This window comes from Ctenopharyngodon idella, chromosome 17 (genome assembly GCF_019924925.1).
Source record: "Ctenopharyngodon idella isolate HZGC_01 chromosome 17, HZGC01, whole genome shotgun sequence".
In the NCBI taxonomy this organism is placed as follows: domain Eukaryota; kingdom Metazoa; phylum Chordata; class Actinopteri; order Cypriniformes; family Xenocyprididae; genus Ctenopharyngodon; species Ctenopharyngodon idella.
In genome coordinates, this window is record NC_067236.1 from 15884669 (window position 1) to 15907730 (window position 23062).

Genomic DNA, 23062 nt, shown 5'->3' on the forward strand with positions numbered 1-23062 from the left:
CAGAATTTTCATTTTTGGGTGAATTAACCCTTTAACTCTGTCTAAACCCATCATTCATTACATGCAGCAACTAAGCTTATAATTTTAAGGTAGGCTAGCCCATTAACATACAAGTAATCTCTCAGAATAACATCTGCAAATATTTTTTTTAGTGTCACCACTTGTAGTGTAAAGAGAATAATTTCCTTTAAGACTCCCTCATCTGTGCTGCTGTTGCTGTACAACAATTGGCCACGAGCCCCGTCACTCAAACGACAAATCCTCTCAAGTCCTGACTTCCATGCGATACAGCGTGGGCGGCGCTGAACGCCGGTGCCGTCTCCTCTCCTCCCCCCACAATCCCTCTCTTCCTCCCTCCCACGCACCCACGCCTCCTGCCCTTGACTCTTACGGATCGTAGGAGGAGGGAGAGGAGAAGCAGTGATCTGTTCCTGTTTTGAGATTGCAGCGACCGATCTCTCTTCTTTCGACTGTTTTTCGAGCGTCTCTCTCTGTTTCTCCATGTCCGTGCGGCAGCTCAGATGGGAGACGTAAGTGCAGCGGCTGTCTGGCACGTGAACGCGCGCGGCAGGTCTCTCTGGCGGGCCATCCCAGGCACGGGATGCTGAACGGGAGCCGTGAGGGTTTGTTTGAACTGGGCAGGCAGCTCCAGCAGGAAGGAGACTCCCAAGCTGCTCTGCACTGCTTTCTGAGCTGCCTGCTGGGACTCACACATGTGCAGAGCTTCCACTCGCTTCCCAACTGCCTGCATCAGGTGAGCCCTGCAGGATGGAGCACTGTTATGATGCATTATGGGATAGAACCCAATTTACACACACACACACACACACACAAAATGTTGGTATATAGCATGCATGTAAATGCATGTTCACATAATTCAGTTTATTGTACATAAAGCTATAGTTTGCATGCAAAAACTTCTTGCATGCAGTTTTTTAATGGTTCGATGGCACACTAACCTAAAACTAGCTTTCAGTCAATGCATATTTTACACAGGCAAATGCATTCTGAAACATTCATGCTGTGCACTGGCAGCTTGAGCCGACACAGCAAACACATTATCTCATATGCAAAGAGTGTGTGGTCACGTTTGTTTGCTAGTACACAGCAGGAGACATGCTTGATATGGCCTTGACGCTTAAGCAAGGTTTGTTTATCGTTGTGTTGCAAGCTATTGCAAGAGTCATTCAGTGTTCATCATGTGTTTACATGAAACATCAGGGCAATTTATCTTATAATGTCCGCAACTAGTACATATTTCTTTGTGTTCACTTCACTTGAGTAATCATGGTATCCATTAGATGACAGTCTGTCAGATAGAGACCCTCAGCCCTGCTTACTCACTCTGCTGTTATAGTCTCTCACAAGGGTCGCAAGCAATGTCCAGAATATAAACAGTGTCTCTTACACAAGAGTCCTGGAATGTGTGGTTTGACATTGGCCAGATGGAGTTGCTTCTGACCTTACGAAAAAGACATATTTAGTATTTGCTAATATTTATCACTAACATTGACTATAACATTTCATCTGAGGTATGTTAAAAATGTTGAAAGTTATAACTAACTAGAATGTTACTTTTTGAGTGAATCTGACAAGCCAACGTGTTCAGGTCATATTTTAGCCTACATTCAAAAGGAAGAAAAATCAGATTTTATTGTGCTTAAAGACAATGAATTGTTTCATTAATTTAATTTTAGGAACATTAAAATTGTTTGCATTGTGTCATAATTTTCATGACATTTAAAGGGATAGTTCACCCAAAAAGGAAAATTATCCCATGGTTTACTCACCCTCAAGACGTCCTAGGTGTATATGAATATCTTCTTTCAGACGAACACAATCGGAGTTACATTAAAATATATCCTGGCTCTTCCAAGCTTGATAATGGTAGTGAAGGGGGTGTGAGATTTTGAAGCCCAAAAAAGTCTATCCATCCATCATAAAATTAATCCACACAGCTCCAGGGGGTTAATAAAGGCGTTCTGAACCGAAGCGATGGGTTTTTGTAAGAAAAAATATCCATATTTAAAACTTTATAAACTATAATAATAACTACCTTCAGGCAGACAGCCGTACGCATCGATTTACGCCAAAAGAGGATGTAGGAGAAGCGTAAGCTTAGACACCTGTCGTGATTCAAACAAATAGGGCTGGGCAACAAACTCAAGCTCCTCTTCTCTTATATAGAAATCCTCTGACATTTCCCTTTAAAATTTCTCATTTTAGACTTTTAACTCATGACCGGTGTTTTGTTTTGCTCTATCCTTACTGCTTCCGCTTTTGTAAGGTTAGAGGTCATTCTTTCGCTGTAAATCGATGCGTACGGCTGTCTACTGGAGGCTATTTATTATAGTTTATAAACTTTTAAATATGGATATTTTTCTTACAAAAACCCATTGCTTCGCTTTGGAATGCCATTATTAACCCCCTGGAGCTGTATGGATTAATTTTATGGTGGATGGATGCACTTATTGGGCTTCAAAATCTCACGCCCCCTTCACTACCATTAACAAGCTTGGAAGAGCCAGGATATATTTTAATATAACTATATAGACGATTGTGTTCGTCTGAAAGAAGAAAGTCATATACACCTAGGATGGCTTGAGGGTGAGTAAATCATGGGATAATTTTCATTTTTCATTTTTAGCACTTATTTAAGCAATTTAAGCACTTATTCCAGATTACTGCCAAAAATGCATATATATATATATATATATATATATATATACAGTCATGACAACTCTCAGAATAAAATTAAACATTTTATTGATATGAAATAAGAATAGATTGTACATATTTGTCTTGGTGGACTAGATCTGCTATGCTGCTGCTGCTGGCATGAGTGAAGGCTACTGCCAAAAAATGCACATAAATACAGGAAATAGAATACAAGCTGCTGCAAGGAAAGTAGGGAGAAAACCCCTAGCAGAACTAGGCAGGTGGTGCTGGGGAAGGTGGGGGGCTAGGAAAATTCCCATGGCGTGCTGCACTGAGTTGAGCCAGTTCAGGATGGAAATAAATAGGTTACATACTGTAGATAGAACAAAAACTTTAATTGGCCAAATGATTGATTGGCCAGCTTTAGGAGAACCAGTCAGCTGTATAGTTTATCAGTTTATATGAATGAATGACACATTATGGTAATGAGAAAGAGAGGGAATGTGCTTAATTCTCATGAAAGTAATGTCAAAATGCTAAAGGTCTTTAAAATAAGCTTAACTTTCTTAATGCAAATTTTGTTTATTTGTTTGTTTAAGGGCTAAATGTTACTGTACCTATGGGACATGCTTTCACTCTTTTATTCTGTAAAGCAATTTTTCAGACAATATTCTCTCTTAATTCCTTCATACAGATTGCTGAACTCTACATTGACGAGAAGAATTGTATCCTTTTTGATAAGGTATCAGCCCTCACTCAACATTGTGTACTGAACATTAAGTAAAAAATCCTTTTTATCTGCACAACAAACATGCATGTAATGAAATTCTGTATGTTTCATAATGTACGTGCAAAACAATTGTGCAGTTTGGTTATCGCAAGGCCTTGACAACTGGAGCTTCTTCAGAGTGTGGTCTTTTTCCTAAGACGATTTGTGGACACTTATCGTATGTCAGCTGAAAGAGCATCACAGCTAATTAACCTGCATAGACCCAGCATGAGCTCTACTGTCATTATTCATCTACGGACTGCAGTTAACAGCAAGGCTAGTGTTACATGACATACATTCCCTCTTAAACCCATGGCCTCTCAATTACTAAAGCACAGAGTTTAAACGGGTTCAAGGCTGGTAGTTTCAGCTCAAATGGGTCATTTACATGACCTAAGTCATTAACCCAGATCATTCATAACCTCTTTTCCAATTAAAATCCAATTACATGTGAATTGGTTTCAACATATTTGCTCTGATCTTAACCAGTAAATAGTGGTGGGACTTGGTGAAAAATGTGATCTCTGTGTAATTACATAAAAGAGAAATAATTGATGTAGATTTTATCATTTAATTGAATAAGCTCTTTAATTACATGCAAAACATTAGTCTGTCAAATCAATGCACAACAAGGGAATTTGGAATAGGGGATTTTAGGAGCTGAGGATGAATTGAATGTGGTTACACAGGGATTTTATCTGGAATGTTCTGCCCTTCTGTTATCTTCATATTGACCAGTGTTCATGCATAGCCTATATATCAGTAAAAGGCAGAATACTGAGTTACACTCTAAAAAAAATGGTGCTATATTGTACTAAAAGTGGTTATTTGGCTCGTAATCATGGGGGAACCACTTTAAGTGCTGTATAGCACCAAATCTTGGTGCTTCAGTGGTTCTTCAGCGGTTCTTCACTGGTTCTTTGGGATGACTGTGGTGCTATATAGCACCGCTACTGTATACAGAACCTGTTAAGCCCCTGTATGGTTCTTCAGCGGTTCTTCAGTGGTTCTTTGGGGTGGTTAAGGTGCTATATAGCACCACTGCTGTACAAAGAACCTGTTAAGCCCCTTTAAAGGTTCTTGCCGAGCCAAAGAACCACTGTTGGTGCTGTTCAGCACCATTTTTGTTGAAGAAATAAATTGCGATATGGCACCTCTTATGGGTTCTACATAGCAGCATTTGACAAAGGTGCTGTAGAGCACCTTTAAAGATATGGTGCTACATAGCACCAGAAGTGGTTCCCCTATGATTATGAGCCAAGAACCACTTTTACTGCTATATAGCCCTTTTGTAACGTGTAGAACACATATACTTTCTTGCAATGTCAATTGTCTGGTCCACCTTATTTTGACAGAACTGCCCACATACATACACAGGAAAAGAGCATTTGATTGACATTTGAAGCGACCAACCATAGTCCAGCACAGAAAATTGCAAAAGTTCGGTTGTCAGTAAGATTTAAAAAAAAAAAAAAAAAGAAATTAAAGGTAGGGTAGGCAATTTTTTTTTTTCATAAATACTTTTTGTTATTCTGGTTGAAGCTCTCTTCACATCCTGATAGCAATCAATAATAGAAGTGGTCTAAATATTAAAAAATGTACATATATTATCTGTGGAAGTCTGAGGACCAAAGAACGATCGTCCAATCATTGATACGATGACTTACCTGTCTGTCAGTGTATGTATTTGCATACCTCCACGCATCCCTGCTCATGCAGACATCACACGTCATCAGCCCGTTCCATAAGGCTAGTAGGGGTGTAACGGTAGATGTAAACCATACCATATGGTACGGACGTCACGGTTCAGTTCATGCGGTTGATGACAAATACAGTTAGTCACAGTCAATCCACACTCCAATCCAGAAGGGGGCGCACTGTAATGCAACACTGCTGACTGCCACAACAAGAAAAAGAGCAAAAGAAGAACAGCGCATGTGCGAATGACCGCTTGAAAACAAGTCCTCTAGAGGCACACTCGCGTCAAATGCGTCTTTCTGTGCTCATGGACAAAGGTGTATACTTTGAAAGGCTTATGCTCTGAAATGTGCATGAAATGGAGCGGAGCACGGAAAATTAAGTATAGGAGGGTTGGGATTAAGCTTTGAATGTTTAAATATAGCAAATTGTAACACTCCTAAAGCACAAGTTTTATTTTTTGTTTATTTTGTACTTTTATAACACAAGGTGCTTTTCATTTTTGTAGCTGATTGTGACCAAATACCTTTTGTTTTTTTTATCAGCTCTGCAAAAAAATATGACCTATGCAAGAGTGCATTCTGTTTACTGCTTAGTGCTTAATACACTAAAGGAGGCTGCACTGTTCCAACTACCTCAGGGGGAATAAATGCCCCTAGGTGGAACAAACTGTAATTTGCACTACTGTCTGTTCAAAATAAATGAAGAAAAAAAAACCTAGCATTGGGGATTTGTTGCTTTTTCTGGTAACACTTTAGTTTAGGATCCAATTCTTACTATTAACTAGTTGCTTAGTAGCATGGATAATACTAAGACATTGGCTGTTTAAAGCACACATTAATGCCTTATTCTGCATGACCTTATTCTACATCCCTTAATCCTACTCAATACCTAAACTTAACAACCTTACTAACTAATAAGCAGTAATTAGGGGTTTATTGAGGCAGAAGTTATAATAGTTAGATATTAGTGAGAACTGGACCCTAAAACTAGTGACCATTTTTTCTATTGTACTGAACCGTGACTACAAAACTGAGGTACGTGCCAAACCGTGACTTCTGTGTACCGTTACACACCTACTATGCAGAGTTGTAGACACACAGTCACCAAGCTCTGCAAACGAACAGCAGCCGCCTTCTACAGTTCCTCCTGAACCAAAACAATGAGCTTATGCTGCGTTCACGCCATGTCGTGAACATAATTTAAAGAAGGCAACCCGTGATGTCCTATTGTCATCTTGTGACGCTTTGCAGACTCTGCTGTGTGCATGTATGTGTTTTGAAGGAGGCGTGGCTTTAGAGACAGAGCTCTGAAGTGAGGTTGGGATCTAACGTTTTCAAAGCTAGCTTGCTAATGCTAGCCGCTTCGAAATTGCCTACCCTACCTTTAATACTTTTATTCAGTAAGGATATATTAATTTGATAAAAAGAAAGTGACAGTGAAGACATTTATAATCTTACAAAATTTTATATTTAAAATAAATTCAGATTTTTTTTTTTTTTTAACTTTGTTCATCAAAGAATCCTGAAAAAATTAATCTTGATTGCAATAGTGTAATGGCTGCTGAAAAATCAGGAATAAATTACATTTTAAAAAATATATTAAAACAGTAAACATTATTGTAATTAATTGTAATAATATATATATATATATATATATATATATATATATATATATTTACTGTTTTTACTGTATTTAATGAAATAAATGCAGCCTTGGTGAGCCTAAGAGACTAAAACAAAAAAAACACAAACATTAAGAATCTTACCAACCCCTAACTTTTGTGTAAAAAGAAAGATTGGATGCCACAAAGCTTGAAAGTTAAAAACATATTATACGACACCATCTCTTCAGTTACATGTATGACATCAAAAGAGTTGCAATTCAGGAAGATGAAAGACACGTAACTTTCATCTTGTACTCATTTTCTGACCGGGAATAGATACAGTGGCTGTGATTGACACTCCGGGAAGATCAACAAGAAAAAGAAATATAGAAATTGCTCCCACAGTCATGCTGAGATGGCGGGAAATATACATGCCAAGCAGAAGGACACAGCTAGGATATTTATTTGTTGATAAAGCGCTGCATATTTCCTCTAAAGCACCAGAGCTGGTATAGGGATAATTAATGCACATATCTGCTTTGCCAATGCATCTTTAAGAATTCAGAAGCACTCTTTATTCCTAAAGCTAGTATGCACAACTTATTTTTAGATGGTTCTTTTTAAAATTTCTGTGCTGCATATCTGAGATTTGAAGCTGCATAACTGTCAAAAGTAATCTTAGAGTTGGCACCCAATTCATACCAAAGATTATGAGTCATATACAGAAAATGCAAAAAATATTTGGACAATTCAGCCACAATTAAAATGTGTGTCAGTGTGTTAGATAATAAATATGAAACATGGAATGTGGAATGACTTCATATATCTACTAAAAATCACATTTGGCTGGTTAAAAGTACAGCAAAAAATAAAAAAATAAAAAAAAAATGGCAGAAAAGAAGCATATTTAATATTAAATTTAATATTTAATATTTCAAATTAGTTTGAAGTGTGTGTATGTGTGTGTGTGTGTGTGTATATATATATAATATATAATATATATCAGATACATACAACATATAAAATACCTACTACAGGGTTATAGTTAATTTCTATCAGAAATTTCATTTTTGGACTAACTAACCCTTTAAATTAAAATAAATGTTAACTAAAAAAAATAAATAATAATAATTATATAGACATTTGAAAAAAAAAAATTACAAAAAAAGAACAAAATTACTAAAACTTTAACTAAAATGAAAATGAATCAAAAACAAATTCAAAATATTAATAAAAACTATAATAGTATCTCAATAATACTAAAATAACACTGACTACTGTATATTGTATACTAGTATACTAAGCAATATTTCTGAAAACATGAAGCATAAGGACACAGGCCTTTAATCAGAAGACAATGCTAAATGAACGACAAAAATGACTACAAAATCCACGCAGAATGCATTTGTTCCTGGTCTCTCCTCCACATCTAATTCAAGGGTTAGCATCACATGAACCACAAATAGATTTATCACTTTCAAACTGATCCCCATGCGGTTAGTCAGCAAATTCAGATGTTCCTCAGCCAGCTGGGATCTAAAAATATGTCCAGGACACCTGGGAGTATGCTGCTCATTCTTGGAAAAGATCGTTTTAAGAGGGACAACATAACTCTGCACTGCTTACAATGAGACACACACCAAATCAATCAATGTACGATACTCGAAAAAGAGTCACAATCTATAAACACACGAAAGGGATAGTTCACCCAAAAATGAATATTCTGTCATCTTTTACTACAGCTCCACTGTTACTATTGCTCATACTTTTGGTATTAAACATTGGGATGTTATTCATAGTTTGTGCTATAGTCATAAATGACACCTCAAATTGTTTTTGAAAACTAGTGCGCCAAAAACTATTCACATGTTTGCGGTCGGTAAAATTTTAATGTTTTTGAAAGAAGTCTCTTATGCTCTTATGCTGTTTTTTTAATCCAAAATGCAGTAAACCAGTAATACTGTGAACTATTATTAAAGTTTAAAATTTTCAATTTGAATGTATTTTAAAATATAATTTATTGCTGTGATGGCAAAGCTGAATTTTCAGCATCATTACTCCAGTCTTCAGTGTCACATGATCCTTCAGAAATCATTCTAATATACTGATTTGGTGCTTAGAAAACATTTCTTATTATTTTCAAAGAAAACAGATGAGCTGCTTAATATATATGATTTTCTGGTTTGTTTGTATAATATAATTAGTACTGTAGCCAAAGCAACCTTTCAAAATTCTAACAAGAGTTCCAGATGTACTTTATGAGACCAAAATAGAAACATCAGCAAGTCACTGCACATACAAATACTGTCATTATCTAGGTCATTGATGCCTATTTTAAGAACATTTTCCTTTCTGGCCGTGTTTTTGTAATGACACTAAGGGCAAATATGATCTTCTTACAAAGAGACTGTAATGACATGCCTTTGAAAACATTGAACAAACTCTTTAGTGACTATTTATAGAACCGCCCGAGAGCTTTGTGTCTTTCTATAGAGCTAAAACGAGAAGGTGACACAAACACTAACCAATCAAAATATCAAACATGCTTTGAGCTATAGGGATTTTATGTTTGACTGTTTTTCTGTTTAGGTAATACATTACATTTTCAGTGAAAACCAGTGTTATATTGTCTTTGGTGATGCTAGCAGCTGAACAAATCAGGATTTCACTGAGCTGGAGTAATTGGGCGGGTGTGTGTGATCATAACAAAAGATTATTTCATGGTGACAAGCATGTCTAATCCTTCACCCGTGTAAAATCAGATGGGAAAGCTCTGCAGTTCATTCAGGCGGAGAAGATGTTTTACGAAGTGGCACTGATCGAGCTCACCTCGCTGCAGGCCAGCACAGGCAAGTTCACTTTTTATGGCTTTACGTAAATATATTTTTATGATGCTGTGGACATGTGTCTCCTTGATCAGTACTGTATCATTCACTATAGACATTATCATCATAGCTGTATACAGTGATATATTTAAGCAATATCACACAAGCATGTCACCAGCATAATTGTGAGAGCATGAACTGTTCAACAAACAAGAAGTTAATAGTGAATAACTTACATTTCAAATACAATAATATTGCCAGTTACTTTGTGTGTTTTTGCTCTATCAGCAAAAATAGTTCCAAACAAAGTCAAAGCTGAATCAACCTAGCAAAACAATAGTGGTCTTTCCTTCCAGAATGAATCAATGTTCATGAACTAATTAGTTCAGTGAATGATTCAATGGCTTACTCATAAAGATATTAGGTGCATTCCGATCAATAGCAAGTGCCCTGCAAAGTAGACTTCATAGGGTATTGTGCCATTTTAAGTGAAATTCCAATTTGAAGGGAACATATACTCTTGAATTGAAAGGTTCCAAAAGGGAATTTTTGCACTAAAGCACCATTTTTGTTTAATTTTTGGAATCTTTTTTTTTTACTATAAAGAACCTTCTAGGCAATGCAAAGGTTCTATGGATGTTAAAAGTTATTCATGGAACCATTAATGCCAATAAATAACCTTTATTATACATGTTCAGTTCAAAGGGCACTGCAAATGGCATAAAACGGCTTTGGCACATTTGTTTTTTACACATTTGTTCACCGGTGCACAAGATGCGACCGTTGCAATACAGCGATCATTATTAAGGGTTATGTTAATTAAGAGGACACATCTAATATAACCAAATTACATTTTTCATATTTTGCTTGTTTCATTCCTGAATGAATCAGTATTTTGACTAAATGATTCACTAGCTATATGTTTACATGCACCCAAATAATCAGTTGAAAATCGGATTGATGGCTGAGATTGAAGGTTGTGGTGTAGACCTAAAATAATCTGATCATTATTTAAAGCATGTAAAATTAAGGGTCAATGACGTGACTTTTTTTTTTTTTTTTTTGGTCCAAAGGCCTTAATAATAATAAAAAACAGATGACATCCAAACTATGTAAGGTATAACAACTTGATCTATTTTATTGAATCCAAAAGCTTTTAGAAGATAACAAGATTTTGAAGTGTCAAGATGTCATTCGGTTTAACCGTCCAAAGGCCAATACAGTCATTTCATTTGTGATTAAAATATCTTAAAATGTAATAAATGTATATATTTTTTTATTCTGGAATGATTTTATAACATCACATATCAACATAGTGCAAAATGGTATTTAAATTATGTGTAGAAGTCGTTGCTTTGTTGTGAGAAAGAATGTCCAGAAAAATGAATTTCATTGATGTCATTCGGAGTAAGCAATATAAAAGGACCATTTTGGATCAAGTCATGCAGTCAATATCATGTGACAGGATGTGACATCATTCAGACACCTGCAAAGGACCACATGGTTGTGAAGCAAAGTAACTAACTCTCTTTTAACTATTTGAAAAAATAATGTCACTTGCTCACACGCATGTCCCGAAACATCATGTCATTTGGTACAACCGCTATAAAACATGGAAAATGTTGTAATATTTAAAAACTTGTACTAAATATAAAATGTTTGATTGTCCTTTTGCTAGCTGGCTAGCAAGCTAACTAGCTAGCTAGCTAGATACCAGCCTGTTAGCATTGTTTAAAAATATCGTCATTCGGTATAACCAAAAGTGTTCGGTAAAACTGAAATTTTGGTTAAACCTAATGACTTTTTTGGTGACAAATTTTGTCCATCTTGTAATAAATGACAAAAGCAGTGTTAATTGATTATAAAAACCACATAATCTCATTGTTAACACTTAATAAAACCTTTTACACTTTTAAAAACCTTATTTGTCAATGACCCTTAAGCATGTGAACACTTGAATCCGACTTAACTGCACATGTGCAGTGCTGTGATGTGTATGTTTACATACGATTTACGTCATACAAATGTATGTTTATTTACATCTCACATCTTTCAAACTGGTCAGTGGGGGATACTGAATATTTACTAAATATTTGCTATAAAGCTTTTCTGACATGCATGTCATTAAGGCAACACTGGTGCTTTACTCGGTTACATTATCATGGTGCCTTTCTCTGCTTTTGAATTCGGTGACTAGGGCAGTGCACAGGCGCTTAAGTTTTGTTTGGAATAGCCTAAATGTACACGAATATGTGAATCAAGAGTGCAACGTTTAGGGTTCAAATAAACTTTTAGAATCTGAAATCAGACTGGGTTCATTTGGATTGATGAAAACTAGTGTATGTAAGCATACCTATTTATCTACTGGCGCAATGAAGTAACCGGCATACATTCAGTAAATTTCAGGAAATAATAATCTCTGTCCTTTTCAAACCTTCTTCTGGCAAACACTGGCATAAATTTGCCACAGATTAACCACAAGTTTGCAGCAAATAAATCGCAAGGGTTCAAGTCAGCTTCCGCAAAACACTGAAAACTGACCCAACATTCAAAGCTGTCCCCAAGGTCCTGTCAGAGAGCAGTAATATATTTAACAAATCTTTATTTGCTGTGAGATGAACCAGTATTTATGGATGGAGACCCATTGATCTCTTCCCATGGTGGACGTCTGCCATTCCTCAGACTGTCTGCAGCTGCTGAGACAGCATAGAGCTCTAGCACTGGCAGAGAGTACAAGAGCCTAGAGAGATATATGACCACGCGATGCATTACCTCATTAAAGAGCTGTTGAGTACCATGGAAACGCTGCCTGAATCAGCACTTTGTACCAGTGCTGCTGTGATTTCTACCCTCTGGCCTTACTCAGTTCCCATCATGCAGTCTGGATACACCAAAGGATTTCTCTGTATAGTGATATGGTGTCTGTAACGTTCAACAGGTGTATTGATCCAGTAAAATTAGGTTTGTATACAGAAGTGCATTGTGTTTTTCATTGTTTTATATGTAAACAGATGTGACAGATGACAGATGTGTTTGACCGTTGCGCTCGCATCTCATGCCTTTTGCTGCATCTTATACAAATGATGCTTCGTTTTTTACATGTACACTAGGGTATGCGTACAGTAAGTGTACTCCAGAGATTTGCTGGGTTTACTAGCTTTACATGGTCACGACAGGAGTTTTGATTACACTGCACAAAGATTTATAAGATTTATAGAGCAATATTTTATCCCAAAAAAAGAAAAGAAAATTGTTTCATATTTCATAATTTACTCACCATCATGTCATGTCATGTCATTTTTTTATTTTATTTTTTTGTATGGAACACAAAAGGAAAGAAAGATCTGACTCAAAAATACAATTCATTCTTGTGTTGGACATCACTATACTTCTCTCATGAACATGTCAAGGAGAGCTTTCAGTGAACAACAGCTTAAAGGGATAGTTCACCCAAAAATGAAAATTTGATGTTTATCTGCTTACCCCCAGGGCATCCAAGATGTAGGTGACTTTGTTTCTTCAGTAGAACACAAGTGATGATTTTTAACTCCAACCGTTGCGGTCTGTCAGTCGTATAATGCTTGTCAATGATAACTCCATCTATAAGAGTCATCTATAAAAAAACATGCACAGACAAATCCAAATTAAACCCTGCGGCTCGTGACGACACGAAATGATTGGTTTGTGCGAGAAACCGAACAGTATTTATATCATTTTTCACCTCTAAAACACCACTACGTCCAACTGCCTTGTGCATCCGGTTGGTGAGGTCAGAAAACGCGTTCTGATGACAGAAGTGATGTCTAGCGCTTATACTTCAAAGAGTGCGAGACATTACTTCCGTTGTCAGAGCGCGTTCAGACCTCACCAACTGGATGCGCAAGGCAGTTGGACGTAGTGGTGTTTTAGAGGTGAAAAATGATATAAATACTGTTCAAACCGATCGTTTCGTGTCTTAGGACATCAGTGTGTTGTCACGAGCCGCAGGGTTTAATTTGGATTTGTCTGTGCATGTTTTTTTGACTCCTATAGATGGAGTTCCCATTGACAAGCATTATACGACTGACAGACCGCAACGGTTGGAGTTAAAAATCATCATTTGTGTTCTACTGAAGAAACAAAGTCACCTACATCTTGGATGCCCTGGGGGCAAGCAGATAAACATCAAATTTTCATTTTTGGGTGAACTATACCTTTAAAATTTAATTTGTTTCTCACACAAAACTACTGTATGACATCTGAAGACTCTGAATATAGCGTATAAGTGATGTGGACCACTTTTGTGACACTTTTTATGATGCTTTTCTGTCACTCACGAGAATTTTGATTAAACCAAAAACTGGCCAGGATATTTTTGAAAAAGTCACCTTTTGTGTTCCATGGAAGAAATAAAGTAATGCAAGAGACATGAATTATGGTTTATTCATTTTTTATACAACAGCTCTGGTTCTTGAATCTTATTGGCTGAGAGCCTTTTCCATATAGGAGCCTTTATTTTACTAATATCACATGGAAATCGTTTCAAAATTTGCATCACTCCACTTGTTTTTTGCCAGATCTATACTGGCAGCATTTCTCATAGTGAGCGTCACTGGTGGAGGAATAAGCCCACTATAATTTTAAAAATACTACTGTTATTGTGTCACGGAATGCAGTTATAAAAGCTTTTTAGGTGAGAATGTAGTTGTTTAGACCTCAAACATGCGATTTATATATAAACATAACACCTATTTGAAAATTTGTTTAGACGTTTTCAGAGATGTGTGCTCCAAGCATCAGCGGTGCGCTCGCGTACCTGCCGAGAACAGCTTTATCTCGACGAGTCCTTCAAGAATTTGCCATTGGTTCTTATGTAGATAGTGGGTAAACACGAGATTTAATTCATTGAGATTCATTTTGGGTATATCAAATGGGCAATCTTTGGTCTTATTAATTATTTATTCTAGAGCAAATTGATTTGGCTAATGGCAAAGTTAAGTTTCATAACTTTATATTTTTATTTATAGTTTATTTCCTATTGTACAAACATTTTCTACTTATATAATGGCTATGTTTGTTAATTCAAATAATATTTTATGTAAATAATATGCCGTATTTAGTATTGAGAAAGGGTCTATTAGTGATTGGGATTTTGACTTCAATGAAAGTTACATTATTACATAAGATATCGCTTTCCTCAGCAGACATTCAAACTGATTTTTTATTATAAGATTGACCTGAAGAATAAATGCTATATCAGATGCAATACACTCGCTTAGTCAATCTCTCTCTCATAATACTCTACTCTACATAATACAATAAGCTTCAATGAAATAACTCAGCGTTCCTTTGTTGCTAGTTCTAAAGTGACATTTTAGAATTAGTAACAGAGGCTTGGGGTCATCTTTTGCTGTCAACTTGAGATTCGAATCCATGGTGGAAGAAAGTAGTTCCGCACACAAGAGGGCTTTTAAATACACTCTGTTGTTGTTTCTGATTTATTTACACACTTGTGCCTTCAAACCGATGTATAAACTCAATATCACACGAGTAGGAGTGTGATGTGGCTCTAAACCAGCACGGCTGTGATTGTCTCCGACACTCGGCCTACGGCCTTGTACCTATGGCCCAATCATAGCCGTGCTGATATGGAGCCATTTCGCACTCCTACTCGTGTGATATTGCTCATGTATTGCCAGGACATTAAGCTTACAATCAGGTCTTCGTTTCAATATTGATTCCCAGGCAGAAAATATAAATGTTTTGTAATCTTCTTGGAATTGCCAGTTCCAGTTGGTCTTCCTAAGCTTCTGTTTTTCATATGTTTCATTTCCTTGTAGAGCATTTAAATCTGTGGGTGTGGTGACAGTGATCGGCCGTCTCTCCTCTCCCTCCCTCCCTCTCTCTCTCCCTCTCTCTCTCCCTCCCTCTTTCCCTCCCTCCCTGTCTTTTTCAGTCTTGTCACAGTCTTGTCTCTGTACGTGTGAGAGTCTCTGTGAGTGTTTTTACATCGTCTCTGAGGTTTTTGACAGACTTTGTGTGAATCAGGGTCTCAAGAAGACGGAACATTAGGAACCTCAGGATGTCTGTCTCAAGAGGAGTTATCAGAACAGGCTTCTCAGGCCCAGGATCTTGAGAGACTGGCTCAGCTCTGCATCATGAGCAAGAGGTAGGAGAGTGAACTGAGTGTGAAAATGACACTGCATACTTACAGCATGATAGATAGATAGTTTTACTAGTCTAATTTGGACAAAAATGCCAAATACAAATCAATGTGTATTGATAGAAGACATTTAATGAGCACTAATATTCTTGATACATGATTTAGGAAGATATATTCAATCATTCTTACATAATTTGGCCCAGATTTACACAGACTCATTTTATTTGTGCTAACTGTCCACACTACATTCTCATTTTATGTCTCATCCAAGAAGTACTTGACCTCTACTCTAGTAACTTTTGTTTGTAATATAAACAAATACGAAAATTATTCATATGCATTTTCGAAGAGTGAAGTGATTCATATGGTAACATTCAATTTAACTGGCTTTATTAAAGTGAAAATATAAATTATTTTTAAAAATTGTGGGCACTTCACCTGATTTGACACTTCACATATATGTTTATATATATATATATATATATATATATATATATATTTATTTTAAAGGGTTAAATTTGGTAGAAAATACTTAGGAAATAACTACGATATTCTGGGAGTGCAGTTAATATTCTGGGATTATGGGAATTATGGGAATATGCAGTTAATATAATGGGAATATGCTGTATTAGGAATCCCCTATTATATTGTGCGCTCATATGGAGAGAGGAAGAGAAAGGTGACTTGTGTTATGTGAGTCTCAAGGTTTCAAATGTTACTAGGACACTGAGAGAGGTGTCCGCTTTCCTTCAGGGGCTTAAAAAGATGAGGCGGTCTTTTGTAAGCCACTACCACATACACTTGTGGACATTTATGACCCCAGTTTGGCACTGGTTGGGGACTTAAAGCATTTAACCTGATTGTCCTGGGGAAGGAGGCCACAGGAGAGAGGATGGCATTAAACTTGAATGAGAACGAGATTGTTTTATTGCTGCCCCAATACGATAATGTTTCACAGGACAATGAAATGTGGGGGTATCCACACCATTTGTATGTAATCCTTTAAACTCTTTGGGTCGGGTAACTCTTGAAACCTGAAGAGGGTAGATCTTCAAGATCTGTTGGTCAACTAGGACAGCAGTCAGGTTGTTGCTAATTCAGCTTAAAACCACCTGAACAAATGTGACCTCATTATGTCTCCCATTAATATCAGTTTAAGGGTCAATGTCATGACACTCATTTTTTGACCTTTTAATTCTTTTTTTCTTTTTTTTTAATCATACATTTCATAAATGTACTTACTATAACAATGGCTGTGTCTGAAAGCTTAGGCAGCTAACTTGTTACCTCGCTGCCTTATCAGGCAGTGACTTCGCAGGCAGAGTTTATGCATGAAGGAACCTCACAAAACTGATTTCGGACAGACTTCTGAGGCAGCGTAATGATTTAATGATCTACAACAAAATAGAGAGAGCTTTGGTGAAAACTAAGTGAATACTTAATTACTACAATAGTAACTTCTCGCTAGAAATTACATCAAAAGTGGGAAAGGTTGGTCAAAAATGTGAATTTGCACACAAACTGACCACCAACTGCAATTTCCAGCTCAACTGTCACGAAATGGAACGCACAGGATTGTGGGATATCAAAGGCAGTGAAGGATACATCTATGCTGCCTTCAGAAATCCATCAGATGAAGGTAGACAGGATGTGACACGATCATTGGATTCAGACATGCCTTGTTGCCCTCATATCTCCGTATGCAACATTTTTCAGCTTTCGGATGCAGCCAATGTATCTGTATGTTGGTCGCACCGCATGACTTTCTAAGAAATCATATTGATTTATAGAATGAAATTCTTAAACAGAAAACCTTAAGTAGTTTGGCTTAATAATATTATTTCGTAGAACATTTTTTAGAAAGTCATGTGGTGTGACCAACACAGTCATGTGGTCCAACCAACATGCAGAAACATGCAACAACAACAAATACATTAAATATATATATATTTAAATATATAAATAAATATAAATATTAAATATATATATACATATTAGAACTGAAAAGGTATGGTTAGTTTATATCATTGACCCTCAAATCAATATTTCATGTCCTTTTATTTATTTTTTTAATACATGTGGTGACCAACAGAGTCATGTGGTCCATCCAATATGCAACAAAAAAACTAAATAATAATAATAATGATAATTGGAACTGACAAGGCAAGGTTGTAAATTGTCATGTGGAGTGACTCCCTGAAAAACAGAATTAATATATATATATAATATAATATATATATATATATATATAAAATAAACTAGAATTTTATGTTGTTTTTTTTTTCTTTGGTGAAAACTAAGCGAATATTGACAATAGTAATTTTTCACTAGATATAACATCAAAAGTGGGAAAAGTAGGAAATGTACACAAAAATGTACATTTGCACACAAACTGACCATATATATAATTTGAAAAATAAACTAGAATTTTATGCATTTTTTTTCCTTTTCTTTACCTTGGACAGTGGACATTCTTATATCACTGATCTTCAAATCAATATTTCACGTCCATTTATTTATTTGACACCCCACTGATACCCCAAAATGTGCTTGTATTAATTTTTCAGGTAACAAAGCTCTTATAGTTTTGACACAAAATGTAGCTCAAGTCCTATGGAGGGAATAGGAAGTGGTTTTGCCTCTTGAATCTTTCAGTGTTGGGGCAGGAAGTGCTCTTGTAGCTGAGAGCTTTGCCATGTTGTGTCCGATCAAATGTCTTTTGAGGACAATCCAAAACAGTGCAAACCAACACCTAGTCATTATTAATTAAAGCAGGACCATAATAACCACACTGACATATGTACTGGCTTTAAAAAACATACTGTACGTTGAAGAGAGAAGAACAGAAGAGTATAAAAATGTGACATTCAAAGCATATGTGAAGGATTCATTATCGAATGCCTGACCTATATGCAAAAAAGCTAATTTTACAAAACAATACTGCTGCAATCAGTACCTGCGTAGTGCTAAATGACCACACGAGGATAAAGTTCCATGTGAAATCCCTAGGAAAATTCTCTGAGGGCAAAGCGTCACCTATCCAAATAGCACCATTCTTGACGCACATGCCATGAGTTCCAGTTAAAAAGATGAGAGTGCCATATCTCTGGCACGGGCCACACATTTCCACTACCTCCTGTTGGAATCGCAGCACACGTGTGCCCAGATTTGTTGTGACGGGTGCTGTAATAGATCCGCATGCCTCACCAAGCCTGACTGAGGTAGGCTCTTGCTGTGGCATTCTGAAACGGTCTGTATCTGTGCTTAAATTAAGCAAAGGTGCCAGGCCAGTGGGATCAAAGGGAGCTTTATGCTTATATGTGCTCTACTTTTCTTTTTCTTTTTCTTTTTTACAACCGCTTCCCAATACTATTTGTATAAATAGACAGAACAGAATCTATATGGATAAAATATGGTATACACTATGAGTCACAGAGGATTTAGATAAAGGATGCACATTGTTATCGTTGGTGCCAACATAGTTCATCATGCATGTCTTTGTCATTTAAAACTCTTCTGTATTTGCTTTTTACATAGCCTAAGGCTCCTATAACAGATGTTCAAATGTACTGAACCCTATGAATCATCTTTCCCATCAGTATATAGCATGCTACCGCACTACTCATGCTATTTATACTGTATTAATGTATACTGTGCCCAATGTGTGAATTTTCTGGATGCATAACCCTCTGGAAAAGTATTAAAATTTAGCATACTTTTAAAAAGAGTACTTATTACAGAAATAATATAGTTTAAAATAATTAAAAGTGTGAATTGAATGAAAATGTATTATAGTTTTATAATGTATATTAAATGAAGTTTAGAGTGCTTTTTTGACCCACTTAAATGTGACATATATACATCTTTATACATGTACATCTTTATATGTATTTTTAAAATGACTTCTGTTGTCTTTGAAATATGGTTAAAGTGTACTGCCGAATTTACTGACAAGCATTTATGGTAAACTAAAATATAATTTAATGTCATTTCTATTGAAAATTGTTGTTTTATATGTCATAAATGTAAATATATTTGTAAAAAACACATTTGTAATGAACTGACACACTACAGTTAAAATTATAAATTGTAAGTGCTTTACATGTCATATGTTAACACATCAAAATAAGTGTATTTAAAGCACGACACAACATCATCAAAAAATAATGATTTAAAATGTACTATAAGGTAAAAACTGAAACATGAAAGTGTACTCTGTGTACACTTAAGTGGCCTTTTATTTGCAGTATATTAATATTATATTATTTGCAAATACAATATATATATATATATATATTAGATATAGATTTGAATTACACTAGAAGTGTGCATTTTTTACAATTAAAGGATTGGCTTACTTTAAAATGAAAATTACCCCAATATTTACTCACCCTCAAGCCATCCTTTATGACTTTCTTCTTTCTGATGAACACAATCTGAGTTATATTAAAAAAATATCCTGACGCGTCCGAGCTTTATAATGGCAGTGAATAGGACCAACGTGCATCTATCCATCATAAACATACTCCACACGGCTCCAGGGGATTAATAAAGGCGAATCGATGCGTTTGTGTAAGAAAAATTTCCATATTTAACAAGTTACAAAGTGAAATATCTAGCTTCCGCCAGACCGCCTTCCGTATTCAACTTACGAAGAAAGTGTAATGCATTTCGCAGTTCAAAATGGATACGCTACATCCTACGCCTTCCGTATTCAACTTACGAAGAAAGTTTTTTGTAAGTTGAATAAGGAAGGCAGTCTGGCCGGAGCTGTGTGGAGTATGTTTATGATGGATGGATGCACTTTCTTCAGCTCATACTCGTTGCCCCCGTTCACTGCCATTACAAAGCTTGGATGCGTCAGGATATTTATTAATATATCTCCGATTGTGTTCATCAGAAAGAAGAAAGTCATTTACACCTAGGATGGCTTGAGGGTGAGAAAAGCTTGGGGTAATTTTTATTTTAAAGTGAACTAATCCTTTAAGTGCATTTCTTTTCACAAGGGTATAGTACGCTAAATTAACCAAATTGTAAAGTATATAACCAGGGTACACTGCATCCCACAATGCAATGTACACAACTTGACCTTTAATTTTCAACATGAAGTGATATATTTACAAAAAACTGAATTAAAAGCGCAAAAAATTTGTTTATAGGACATGCTTACAGTGTAACATATTTGAATTTTTTTTTTTTGAGTTTATTATTTAATCAAGCATTTTGCTTGTTGTTTTACATACTTTTTCAGAGCAGTAGGCAGTATATAATACATACTGCACAGTAAGCAGTATGCTAGTATTCCACGAGGTGACAATGTTCTCTGTCAAGTGTTTCTCCAGTGTCAAGAGAGTAGTTATATAAGGTTTTATAGAGGGTGAGAGATCCAGTTAATGTCAAGTGTTTGCCTGACAGTCCCCCTTCATTCACACTCTCCTTTATGATTATAAATATACTGACCTGCTGTGATACATTTCTGATAAGCAAATAAACTTGATACCAAGTTGATAGTTATCTTCCTAACATGCTTTACTGTACTGACTCGTACAGTAAATATTATTTTCCTCTGATGTATTCCATTAGATAGATTGTTCTTGCTTTTGCTCACAGAAAACATCAATATTAATGATCCATCTAGTATAATATGTTGAAATATGTGATATTATACTGGACCCTCTCTGCAAATGCACTCTTACGCTCTCCATCTTTATGGCCAAGGTAATAGAACAGGGTCAACTGAGTCCCCAAGGTGTAATCAATGATATAGATTTGCTGATCGATAATATACAACATGTGCATGCATCTCTCTCACACGTGCAGTAAATAGGCAGACATGTTCGGTGATGTTCAGTCTGCATGTTTCCATATTACCTACAATATAGTATTTTTTATGCAGTGTTGAAGGTCCCACATTACACAATTTTACATACACAAACACACACATAAACATTTTGGACCATAATTTCTAACATTTTTGTCACTCTTCATTGCTTTCAGACCCCATCTTGCTTTAGAATACAGTGGCAAGGTACGTACATTGTGTTTTAGTATACATGCAACATGACAGAAGGCTTTTAAAGAGGAGCAATCTGAAGAAATGTTGAAGTAATTGTAATTTCTTCATTTTTTTTTTTTTTTTTTTTTCCATTTAGGCCACTAAAATCCACCAGCGGGCTTTCGGTAACGATCACCCCATCACAGCCCGGAGTCTGGAGCTGCTAGCCACTGTCTATGCTGAGATTGGCAAAACGGAATATACAAGTAACTTAACTATTTATCAGTCATCTTGATTTCACATGAAGTTATGTGTCTTCAGTTTCACAGTGCCATGCCACTAAAACATGATTTTGAAAACATTACGTCAACATTGCGTAAATAATTAGAAAGCAACACATTGAATTAAAGTAGAAATATAGTATTTTCTTATAAAATGTAAGCTACTTCAACGACATTGTTTTATTTACAATGTAGTTTCTGCCAAAATCCTCCATAGTTACTATAAGAATTGTTAATACTCTAAAATCATGATAAATTATTATAGGTTTTTCTTTAAAGTCAACATAAATTGGAAGTTACGATAGACTTTTCTTCCCTATTGTGATGTATATCCGAGTGAAAGACTAGGAAAGAATGTAGGGCGGGACTTGATTTAGTTAGGGACTTGATTTAAAGATTACGATGGCATATGAATAAAAAAATAAAAAAGATGTGCACGGATAAATCATTAATAATAAATACCGAAATTATCCATAAAAAACAAGAATTGTCAATTTTGAGTTCAAGGTGACTTTCAAACGAAAGCTTTCTGTATTTTATTTTGATTTGTTTTTATTATTTTTATTAATGACAGTGGCGGCTATAACCAAGTTCCCGTGGTAATTTGCTATATGGTAAATGTGTACCTTTAATCACACCTGCTTTGCAATTTACTGTACATTCTAGTCCCATACATGCCAGCAACCTTTCATATTCTAGGTAAAGCGTTTTGATTGTCATAACAAAATATCCACAGTAGCTTGGAAACAGCTTTCAATGAAAGCTCTTTTAAGCATATAGAGCCATTTACTATTTCCACTCAGTGAGGAAGCAAGGAAATTGCATTACATCTAAGTCTACTGTACACACAGTTCTGTACGATTAAAAAACTGCAGAGGGTAATCAACCGAATGAGTAAACATTTATTATAAGCATGCACTTTCTGTCCACAGCTGATGGCGTTGTAGATCTCTGGCTGAAAAAGCTGTCGTGTCTTTGACAGTTTGAGGCCAAGGCATTTTAGTAAGCAGAAATGCATAGTTTTCTGGAGGGACAGGTCGTTCTGCGTCTTCCCTATTGCTTTTTTCCTGGACAATGAAAAATGTATT

At 35.9% G+C, this 23062-nt stretch overlaps 1 protein-coding gene across 5 annotated transcripts in view; it reads left to right on the plus strand.

Annotated features, from left to right (window-relative positions):
- The first annotated feature begins 297 nt into the window (after positions 1–297).
- Positions 298–23062, plus strand: part of c17h14orf180 (chromosome 17 C14orf180 homolog) — a 32873-nt gene continuing 10108 nt past the window's right edge. The window contains exons 1-7 of one of the 5 annotated variants that reach the window (XM_051867703.1): positions 298–754; positions 3353–3383; positions 3557–3703; positions 9494–9580; positions 15584–15704; positions 21696–21726; positions 21851–21959. In XM_051867703.1, coding sequence (XP_051723663.1) covers positions 9529–9580; positions 15584–15704; positions 21696–21726; positions 21851–21959 — 313 coding nt within the window. In that variant the 5' untranslated portion in view covers positions 298–754; positions 3353–3383; positions 3557–3703; positions 9494–9528. Of the gene's footprint in view, positions 755–3352; positions 3401–3556; positions 3704–9493; positions 9581–15583; positions 15705–21695; positions 21727–21850; positions 21960–23062 lie in introns of all 5 variants that reach the window. The other 4 variants (XM_051867704.1, XM_051867705.1, XM_051867701.1 and 1 more) reach the window with 4 other exon arrangements.